The 9663-nt window shown below is 40.2% G+C and overlaps 1 protein-coding gene across 1 annotated transcript; it reads left to right on the top strand.

Moving 5' to 3' along the window:
* The first annotated feature begins 477 nt into the window (after positions 1-477).
* On the top strand, positions 478-9409 carry LOC306705391 (histone acetyltransferase KAT5-like). The gene is made up of 16 exons (XM_079172138.1): positions 478-546; positions 627-693; positions 1893-1961; positions 2092-2228; positions 2942-3010; positions 3096-3278; positions 3731-3901; positions 3989-4063; positions 5381-5443; positions 5672-5920; positions 6010-6099; positions 6194-6334; positions 6453-6546; positions 6648-6807; positions 7005-7086; positions 7572-9409. Exons 1-16 carry the CDS (start codon positions 517-519, stop codon positions 7704-7706), a joined length of 1815 nt encoding a protein of 604 aa, XP_079028264.1. The 5' UTR covers positions 478-516; the 3' UTR covers positions 7707-9409.
* Positions 9410-9663: the final 254 nt, after the last annotated feature.

The following is a 9663-nucleotide window of genomic DNA, read 5'->3' as shown; positions in this document are numbered from 1 at the left end:
TTTTCTCATTTATATGGGAATGTTATCCAGAGATGTATTTATTTAAAATCAGAAATGGGCCTTACATTACAAAACGTTGACAACCCCTGTCCAGATTCATTACGTGTGATGCAGTCAGTCTCTTTGCAATACTAAGTGTGAGAACGAATATGTGAAATGTCACGACTTCTCGATAAAATGAGGCTGGTACCTGGTTATATTTAAGTTTTTGGATGTGTGCACTCACTCTTCTGGTTGTTCACTGCGAATTAATAGGTTATAACTGGTAACCATTATAAGGCCTCAGCCCCACGAGACAGGTCGATGCACTCACTTTAAAATCATGTCGTGGTAGTCCTAACCTAATTAAGGTGTTGCACCACGCCTGCCATTCGATGAAGACTCCTGCGATTTTCTTCCGGGTTTGTTTTCCGACTTCCGCTCCTCACATCCATTCGCGGAGCTTCATCTTGCTGTTTATTTAATCTTTGTTGAGGACCGGCATTTTCCCACAACACCCTGCTCCTGCTCTCACAGATGACGAAAATGGCGGACAACGCATCATCGGTAGGTTTTCAAGAGATATCATTTTATTTTAGAGACATTGACCACTTTCGGGATGCAAATTGACGTATTCTTTTCGACAGGTCGAGATCGTTGAGGGCTGTCGCCTCCCCGTTCTTCGTAAAAACCAAGAACACGAGGACGAATGGCGTAAGTATTGTCCGGTTGTTTTTTCCAGTGCTAAGCTAGCTAATGCTAACTAGCGAACCTCAGCTGTTGTTATCAGACGCCTCGGCCTCCAGTGAAAGCACTGTAAACACCACACTGACAGGGCTGTACAGTGTGAATGCATTTAATTTGAATGCTGGCTAATACCACTCCTACATCCAACATTTAATTACCTAGCTAACTCTTGTTGTTTTCTTTATTAAAAGACGTTTTTTGGGGGAAGCTTGGGCAAAATCTATCTGACATCACGCTGTTGTTTACAAATCTGAAACCAACTGCTCAGGTCGAACAGTTGGTTGCCTGAATGAAGATTTAATCACTTTTAAGGGCCATGTTTATGGGCCAAAGTAGTCCGCTCGTTACTAGTTTTGACAGGTCTGATGAGAAAAGTAAGAGCCACAACAAAATTAGCCAAATCAGTCCGACATCTCAGTGACACTTGGTATTGTGAAGCTTCACGTGGGCCATTGTGGCAGCTTTACTACTCTGACATCCCCATGTCCAAGTGGGTTTTGTGCAGTGGTTCATAAATGTCTTGCTTGATATTGATATTTTAAATGAAAGCAATAACTGTTCGCTACTCGTTGTCACAGGTTGCATGTGTGTATTTATGAGCAGTGAGTTGGGAGATGTTCGTATCTTTAGAGCTTTTTTAATTTAAATTAATTTATAATAGAGGTCTCAAGAGGTGAAACATAATTTGTGTAGTATTTGTATACTTTTTGTTAGTATCTCGTGACACCGTAGATTTATCTTGCAGCAAGGGAGACGGCTCATTTTTATTTTTGTTATGATTTTGTCATTATTCATTGAATGTCAGGATGTTATGAAAAATGGCCACTTATATTCTCAGAAGTATTTTAGTTACTGTTGTCGCTGAACAACATTATTAAACCCAAAAGACACTTAATGTAAAGCATAAAAGCAGTCGTCACAGTTGAGAAGATGAAAACAAAAAAACATTTGGCATATTTTTGATACATTACACGTCTTTCCGTACTACTTGCTGCTCTAGTTTAATGAAATCTACACGAATCCTTTTACCCACAATGATTGTTGTCAAGAGGTTTTATATCTTTTATGTTCAAGCAGCTGTTTCATGGATGTCCATGACAATAGTTTATGTGATTTGAGTACAGGTCATTGCAAGTTTTAATGTGAGTTTTCTGCTTTTCTTCCAGCATTGGCTGAAATCCTAAGTGTGAAGGAAGTGTCTTCGAGAAAGCTTTACTATGTTCACTATATCGACTGTGAGTATAGTTTGTGTTGCATGTTGTTTTTATTTGACATTTTAACTGCAGCTTTACGGACTGAATTGCACAACACAGAAACATCACAGCATGTGTCTTTTTGTTTTTGTCAAACTGCTTGTGTTAAAAGTCAACAAGCGGCTGGACGAGTGGGTCACGGGGGACAGGCTGGACATGAAGAAGCTCCAGTTCCCTAAGAAAGAAGCTAAAACACCAACCAAGAATGGTCTTCCAGGCTCCCGTCCCAGTTCTCCAGAGAGAGACGTGGTAAGTGGATGCTACGCCACCAGATGTTTATTTCTTTAATGTATCATGCCCAACAATACACCAAGGTTTGGTATCACGTTACCGTTGTGAAGACAGGAGTTACACAATATGAGCCGTTGACATCCCAGCGGTTTGATAACTGCAACAGCGATCGAGTCATTTTAAAAGGTGGCTTCAAGGTAAGCCAGTGGACGCTATTTCTGTTAATGGAATAAGATAAGTCATGGTTCAGACTAGTTAGCCCCTTTGTATCGCTTCAAGATACCCACAGAATATAAAAGTGAATGATGATGTCAATCCAAATTACTGTGTTAAGAATATTGCTAAGTGAATGTCATGAGCTTTATAGTGTAGGTCGTAACAAGTTTACGTGGTCTCTTAGCTAACGACCTAAAACACGATTATACGCACATGATTATACGATCAATGTTCATATTCAACCCAGCGTCGACACTGAAGGAACATTTTAGCAAAACGATAATAGCGTGTGTGTGTGATATAGACGACTCTCCATTTTAAGAAAGTTTTCGGTCTACATTGTTGTTTTCATACATCTTCAGATTTGATTTAGATCGCCACAGAACTGTTCATTTTCAGTGCGGTTATTATGGAAGACGCTAGCTACATTGTGTGTGTGTGCATTAGACCCCTGAGTTTTACTCTTAAGGCTTCATATGAATGTCAGTTAACCGCTTCCTTTCTCTTCCATTCAGAGGAAGAGTCTAGATCTCAACGCACAGTCTGCCACAGCGCCTTCCAGAGGCAAAACCCTCCCCACGCCGGTACAGCTTGACTTTACACGTTGTAGAAATGACGGAGACCTTGGTGTGAGCCCGGTGTTAACATGCCTCTTGTCTGCTCATACAGCTATCGGGTCATGCCGAACTGCACGGGAATACAGAAATAAACAACCATGACATAAAAAAGGAAGATGCTGATCCGGTCGTGCAGATCACGTCAGGAAGTGGTCTAACACACGGTGTCTCCAAATGTTTGTCGGGTGTATGCACTGGACTCGTCAAGCCACATTTCAACTTCAAATCTTTCAAGGTAAGCTGGTATTCTCTGTTTACGTTGTATCCGTTCATGTTGTGCTGAAGATGTTCTATGAGCTTCCAGTATCTACGGATGTGTGATGAAATATATTAAATCACATGTGCTAAAGCAGCTAACAAAATAAATCGCACAACAATGAAAAAGTGGGAAGTTGTTGATGCAGGTAGTTTAAACACATTTTTAGTTTTAGTAGAGTTGCAGCTGATCTGTGTCTGTTGCGTCTTAATACCTACGTAAAATCTGCTTAATGTGACATGCTGATATGAGCTCACATCAGTGAACAGACTGCAGATAATATTAAGAGGGCACTGCTTCATGACATAAAACCTGACATAAAAGGCCTCTGGTCTGACTGGAATCAAAAGCTCTTGTTTGGAAACAAAGATTCTGATCGGTTGAAGTGTTTGGTCCGTGTTCCCGTTTTAACGCCGTTTGTTTTGCTGCAGAAGAGAAAAGTAGAGGCCGTCCCGTTGGCGACTCAGGTACCCCCGGCCACCGCCGTGCCCTCCCTGCCAAGTTCCACTGAAGCCTCTCAGGCCTCTGTTTTCCCCGCTGTGAGGGAGCCCAACACGTTTAAGTCCCGCGAAGACCACGAGCCCATCTCCTCGCTCACAACGGTAAAGAAAACGGTCTTGGATTCTTAAAGGTTTGAGTATTTCTTCACTGAATAATGTGTAACTTCTCTTTTTTCTTTGTAATGACAGAACGGCACTGCCCGGCGACTCATCCCCTCGCAGCCCGGGAGGAAGAGAAAAGCGAACTGTGGGGGAACTGATGAGGTATGAAGTGTATTTCATCTTCACCGTCACAGTATTATTTTCTCATTTCCAGTGTATGCCTTATGTCAGAGTCGCTGCATCTTTCTGGTTTTAAAAAAATGCATGATTTTATTAAATTAGTCAAAGAATAAATAGTATTTATGTGCATCATCTACTCCAGTATTCAAAGCTCAGATGACCAAAATGCTGCCTGTATTAATATTCGCAGAAGTTTTTCAAGTATTTGTCAAAAAAATGAATCCCAAATTAACGTATTTATCACATGAATGATTGCTTACTATGTAGTTTTCCTTCTTTACCGTTTTAAATGAGACAAGCTTTTTGTCGTGCTACTTTCTATAGAACATCCTCACGAAACACAAATATACGAGTATGTTGGCAAAAAGTATTTGCTTTAAATCTGTTCATTTGTCATTTAATTTAAAGGACGTTTCACGTCACAACTCCCTGTTTGGTTAAACGTTTCTAAACCTAAAATCAGTTTTGTTAAGACCTGTTTTAGTTCAAATTAGTTAGAAATAAACACAAAGCCCTACAACACACCAGCAAGGTTTGGGGACATTTTAATTATTTTTCAACATCCACCAATTCTTCAAGTCAGATGTGTGATTTTTATATGAAGTTAAATTCGTTTATATTGGCCTTTTGTTTTGCTACATTTAGAAATTCAGTGTTCTGACTGACCGTGTTGCAAATGTACAATAAAGAGTATTGATTAAGATTTTGACATGAGTCATTTTCAAGCCTATTATACAAAAAAACAATTTTAATTAATTTTGTGTTACAAGATGTAACGATCTATCGCAATATGATCTCAAATGTATGTTGTTTGTTTTTGAGAGACTCAAGAGCAGAACAACTGATTGTAACTTTAAATACGTACATGTAACAAGGTAGTTATACACACACAAAAAATATTTAATGTCACTAAATGAGACAGAAAAATGTCCAAACAAAGCAGGTCAGACCTTTATTTTCAGGGTTTCTTTTCACTCTGTCAAGCTCCTTAACACGAGCAGCTCAGCTGTTATATTCAGTTTAGCTGATGACAGTGGCCGGTGGGTTTATCATGTTAGTTAACAAAACAATCCGTCAAACCCTCATGAAATCATTGGTCTGACGTCTGTGTTTGCTCTTTTCCTCCTTCATTAACATCTCCATCACTACTTATGATTGTCACTAGCGCTGGCTCCCGATGAGCCAACCTTTTAATCCACAAAAACTAAAGTTCAACATTGCTTTCAATCGGCCTCGTAACCAAACTGTTTAGTGTAAATACGAACCATAAGCCTGATTTCTGTGTCTTTTTCCTGCTAGATGATAAAGGTTTTGCAGTATAACAACCCTCAAAGTGCCAGCGTCTTTCTACCACCACCAGAGGTCAGTGTTATTATCACATGTTGACTGTATGTTGCTGTGCGTTTAGTGCGTTTAATAGAACAGAGGTGTGTTAATCATGTTACTTATTTAACGAAATCTAAATGTGTAGAACTCTTAAAGTACATTATGCTCCATCTGATCAAGCAGCGTTTTGTTTTAACACAATGTTTATCTGCATGAAAATAGCTGCAGTAAGTGTGTCAAATGTGTCACATTGTTTACCTCCAGGATTCCCAAGACAGCTCCGACGGCATCCCGTCTGCACCCCGCATGACGGGCAGTCTGGTGTCCGACCGCAGCCACGACGACATCGTCACCCGGATGAAAAACATCGAGTGTATAGAGTTAGGACGCCACAGACTGAAGCCCTGGTACTTCTCGCCGTACCCACAGGAACTCACCGCTTTGCCCATCCTCTACCTCTGTGAATTCTGTCTCAAGTACCTCAAAAGCCTGAAGTGTCTCCAGAGGCATTTGGTAAGAATCATCAGTATGTCACTATCTTAAGCCCTGAATCTCTTGCTGCACGTGGAGCTCATCTTCTCGTGTTTTGCGTCTTTTGACAGACGAAATGTAATCTGAGACATCCTCCAGGCAACGAGATCTACCGCAAAGGCACCATCTCCTTTTTTGAGATTGACGGCAGGAAAAACAAAGTAAGTGATGGGGGGATGTTTGTCTCTCTCCTCAAAACATTTCTTACAGCATGTATTTGTTTTTGATTGATACATGTCTGTCATTGTTTTCCAGACTTATTCCCAGAACCTGTGTTTACTTGCGAAGTGTTTCCTGGACCACAAAACCTTGTATTACGACACAGACCCTTTCCTCTTCTATGTAATGACAGAGTATGACTCCAAAGGCTTCCACATAGTGGGCTACTTCTCTAAGGTAAACAACTGATGCAAAACTCTTTTTAACTTCTGGTACCGTGTGTATGTACAGTCCTGAAACAGTCTCCTGTTTAAACCGGGGTTCCCAAACAAAACTTCAATTTTTCTTTGTGCAGGAAAAAGAGTCGACTGAAGATTATAACGTAGCCTGCATCCTGACGTTGCCTCCCTACCAGCGGAGAGGCTACGGCAAACTGCTCATTGAGTTCAGTAAGTGCAGAATCTAAAACAGTGGCACAGTGCCGGTAAATATACGCACATTCAAATACGTTTTCTGCGCTCACCTCACACTGTGTGTGTTTTTTTGTCAGGTTACGAGCTGTCCAAGGTAGAGGGGAAGACGGGGACGCCTGAGAAGCCACTTTCTGACCTCGGTCTTTTGTCCTATCGGTCCTACTGGTCCCAGACCATCTTGGAAATTCTCATGGACCTTAAACCCGACAATGGAGAAAGGCCGCAGATTACAATCAAGTATGTGACTCGTGGCATTTCATCTCAATGTTTTAAAGCTCGGGTTGGTATTTTAGATTGTTGGCGACACAGGTCTGGGTTGTTCGGTTGGATACTTTAACAATCAAGCATACTCTTGTTGGTTTAATTGTTTCCTAAGAGTCATTTTTCATTGCAGCAGTTTAATGATTGGCTCCCTTTTTCTTTTGACCCTCCAGTGAGATCAGCGAGATCACAAGTGTAAAGAAAGAAGACGTCATTTCAACGCTTCAGTACCTAAACCTCATCAACTATTACAAGGTGAGAGACCAACGCCGTGTTCCCTTTTTTGTTTCCTTCATCCTCAGCCCTGCCCTTTGTCATCGCATCTGCAGCGTGGCGGTGTGTCAATCAACAACTTCGCTGTGTAAATTCAATGTTTTTGCGTGTTTTGGGGGGATGTTTCTGCCTTCTACTTGGTCATTAGATTCCATCCACTGTGAAACATTAGAGCGGTAGAAAAAACACGGATCCTCCACACTTCCTGTCATTAGTCTTTACTCAGCTTTCCATGAGACTCTTGTTTCATTTGTTCATGTTTTTAATGTGGTGATGGGGAGAAGCATTGTTTATTTCTTCTATCAAATAACAGAAAAAGGTTTTAGTTTTTAAAAATGTATCACTGATGCCAAAGCACAGACGGCTGATATAATGCACTAGTGGTCTCTACTCGGATCACATATTGAAGTAGCCAGATGTGGTTATTTTAAGTTTGATTCTTATTTTTTTTTGTCTCTTGAATCTAGGGCCAGTACATCCTGACTCTCTCAGAAGACATTGTGGACGGTCACGAAAGAGCGATGCAGAAGAGACACTTGCGCATAGATCCAAAATGCCTTCACTTCACACCTAAGGACTGGAGCAAGAGGGGCAAGTGGTAGAGCCCCGGCCAGGTTCACTGAACACCCACACCCCCCCACCCCCAAACCGCCAGATAGCAGACTTGAAGCCAACCGTGGATCAGATCGAGGTTTTTGTCCAGGTTTCTCTCGTAGAACCGCAAAACCTGGTTGAACCCGGGACTCTTTTTTTTCAGATAAGACACAACGAACATAAATTGTCACTTTGAGATGCAAAAACTTTTATTGTGAATATTCCTTGTATATTGTGAATTTAAAAAGCTCTCAAGCTTTGAGGACAAAAAAAGAGACTGGTTAACCGTGACGCCGCCAAAATATACACCACACCTTCTACTGTGTAAAAGATCCCGTTCATGACCGACAGTGCGTTTGTTTAATAGTGTAAATTTGCAGACCACCTAATGGAGACGGTTTTGTAGTTCTTCAGTGATTCACTTCCTCTGTTCACGAGTCCACATTATGTAAAGACCACAAACGGGGATTTGTTTTCCTTAAATTCAACAAGGAAAGGTGGTTTTGTTCCAAGTGTGATTTTTGTCTACATCCTTTGTATCTGCCACTTGAAGAAGTGGCGTCAAAATGTTGTCAAAATTATTCATGTACCCCCCAAAAATGTCAAATTCCATGTGTGACACTTTCCAACATCATCGCTTCAGTCATACAAATCATATTTCAGAAACCTCAGTCGATGACAGAAGTACAAGACTCAAAGCGCTCCTTAAACGACGGGACAGCGCTCCATCATCTCGTCTTCACGTTCTACTTTGAGTACACATTTATGTACAAAGTGCAGGATTCAAAACGTCTCAAACACCTCTTCCTGGACCCACACAAGTGTGAATTGTTATGAAATACAATACCTACTGATAGACAAGTTACACTTATTAACAGAGAAATTGAGAAGTGTATTGTGAGATTGTAAATGGTGAGAAGGCAAAAGAAAACCAATTTTAGGATCTGTTTTGGCAGCACAAAAATTCTAATTCTCATCTCTGCGCACAGATAGTAACTTTCAGTTTATTGTGATTCTCCTCCAGTGCCTGAAATATTCATTTTTTTTTGTTATCTTTCAACGAACAGCGAGGACAGAAATGTTCTAGTAATAATATGGCTCACCTGTAAAAAAACAAAGAAACATACATGTATTTAAATAAACAGCTTTGATGCAGACACACATTTCAGAACTAGACCAGATCGACCGTTAATGTTGCTTAAGAGCCAACGTGGACAATTCAGGTTTATCTTTTACAGTAGTCTGCTTTCATTTCCCTGTTTTAAATAGTTGGAAGTATTTATGCTCTTTGTGATCATTCAGGTGATTCTTCCTTTTTTTTTAAATATACTTCAGTGTCATAATCATGGGTTTGCAATGAGACAAATCAGTTCCCTAAGTTGATGCGTATGTTCCCCGTTACTGTACATACTGGACCTGATTGTGTAAAAGAGAAAAAAGCTTAAAGACAGAAGCCATGTTGAACTGTTAGAGGAATGTAAATTTAGTGTACAGTTGTCTTTCATGTCTTTTTTTACTTAATGTAAACTAACTGGCTGCACAATATCAACAGGAAAAGACATAAAAAATGGTATCTTACTTTCAGTTTGTGTTTTATGTTTACATGTCACAAAGGTTGTTAAAATGACCCTGTTCAAAGGATTTAGTAAATCTTTAAGTGAAACAGTTGACAGTTTGATTTCACCGTTTGATATTAAAAAAAAAGGTTATTGCATTGATAAAAAAAACTATCTTAAAAAACATAAAATGTGTCTTAAATGTGTGTTTTCCCCATTCGGTGTGCATTATCTTTAATGGCAGAGAGCTTCAACTGTACAGGTGAGAAATGAACCCAATGTTTGATGAATGTCACCAACATCAGTGTAGAGATCACCTGATGTTAAAATCAAAGCAGTAAAATGAATATTATCCATGCAGAGCCATGTGTAGAATATAACTTGGGTCTGGTCGTAATGTGAGAGATTA

This window comes from Pholis gunnellus, assembly GCF_910591455.1.
Source record: "Pholis gunnellus genome assembly, chromosome: 13".
Classification (NCBI taxonomy): domain Eukaryota; kingdom Metazoa; phylum Chordata; class Actinopteri; order Perciformes; family Pholidae; genus Pholis; species Pholis gunnellus.
This window is presented reverse-complemented; position numbering and strand designations above follow the sequence as displayed.